Here is a 638-nt window from a genome sequence, read left to right on the forward strand (position 1 = left end):
CTGATAGATGCAAATCCTGGAGACAGTCAGTTTAAGAGAGCCAGTATTAATAGAATATCACGTGGAGGCCCAAGTCCTCAATTCTTAAAGTAATGTGTCCCGCAGCTGTGGGCTGGTGCCTTCCCCGTGCCACGGCGCGGGCGCCCCGCCCTCAGCCAGCAGCGGCAGCAGCAGCAGCAGAAGCTGGAGCAGCCGCGAGATCGCGCACCCCCGGGCCGCCATCGGGGAACTTCGGTCCCTCCAGTCCCGTGCCTCCTCGACTCCCCTTCTCTCCTTCTACTAAGGCGGCTCCGCAAACTGATGCGGGGCGGGACTCTCGCTCGTCGGAGCGACTCTCGCTGGTCGGAGGAAAACCTTGCTGTTTTCCGTTTCCCGTTCCAGTCTATTTCAAGACTGAGCTTGGGGCGGGGTGCGGTGGCTCATGCCTGTAATCCCAGCACTTTGGGAGGCCGAGGCAGGCGGATCGCTTGAGTCTAGGAGATCGAGACAAACCTGAGTAACATATAGGTAACAAACCTCCTCTGTACAAAAAAATATAAAAATTAGCCGGTCTTGGTCGTGCGCACCTGTAGTCTCAGCTACCTGCGAGGTTGAGATGGGAGGAGGCTTGACCCCAGGGAATTGAGGCTGCAGCAAGC

The 638-nt window shown here is 57.7% G+C and overlaps 1 protein-coding gene across 1 annotated transcript in view; it reads right to left on the reverse strand.

Annotated features, from left to right (window-relative positions):
- BST1 (bone marrow stromal cell antigen 1) overlaps positions 1-334 on the reverse strand; it is a 39,537-nt gene extending 39,203 nt beyond the window's left edge. Inside the window, exon 1 of the mRNA XM_011984134.1 lies at positions 87-334. Within this exon, the coding sequence (XP_011839524.1) occupies positions 87-222 (136 nt within the window). The 5' untranslated portion in view covers positions 223-334. The remainder of the gene's footprint in view (positions 1-86) is intronic.
- Positions 335-638: the final 304 nt, after the last annotated feature.

This window comes from Mandrillus leucophaeus, unplaced genomic scaffold, assembly GCF_000951045.1.
Source record: "Mandrillus leucophaeus isolate KB7577 unplaced genomic scaffold, Mleu.le_1.0 Scaffold261, whole genome shotgun sequence".
NCBI lineage: Eukaryota > Metazoa > Chordata > Mammalia > Primates > Cercopithecidae > Mandrillus > Mandrillus leucophaeus.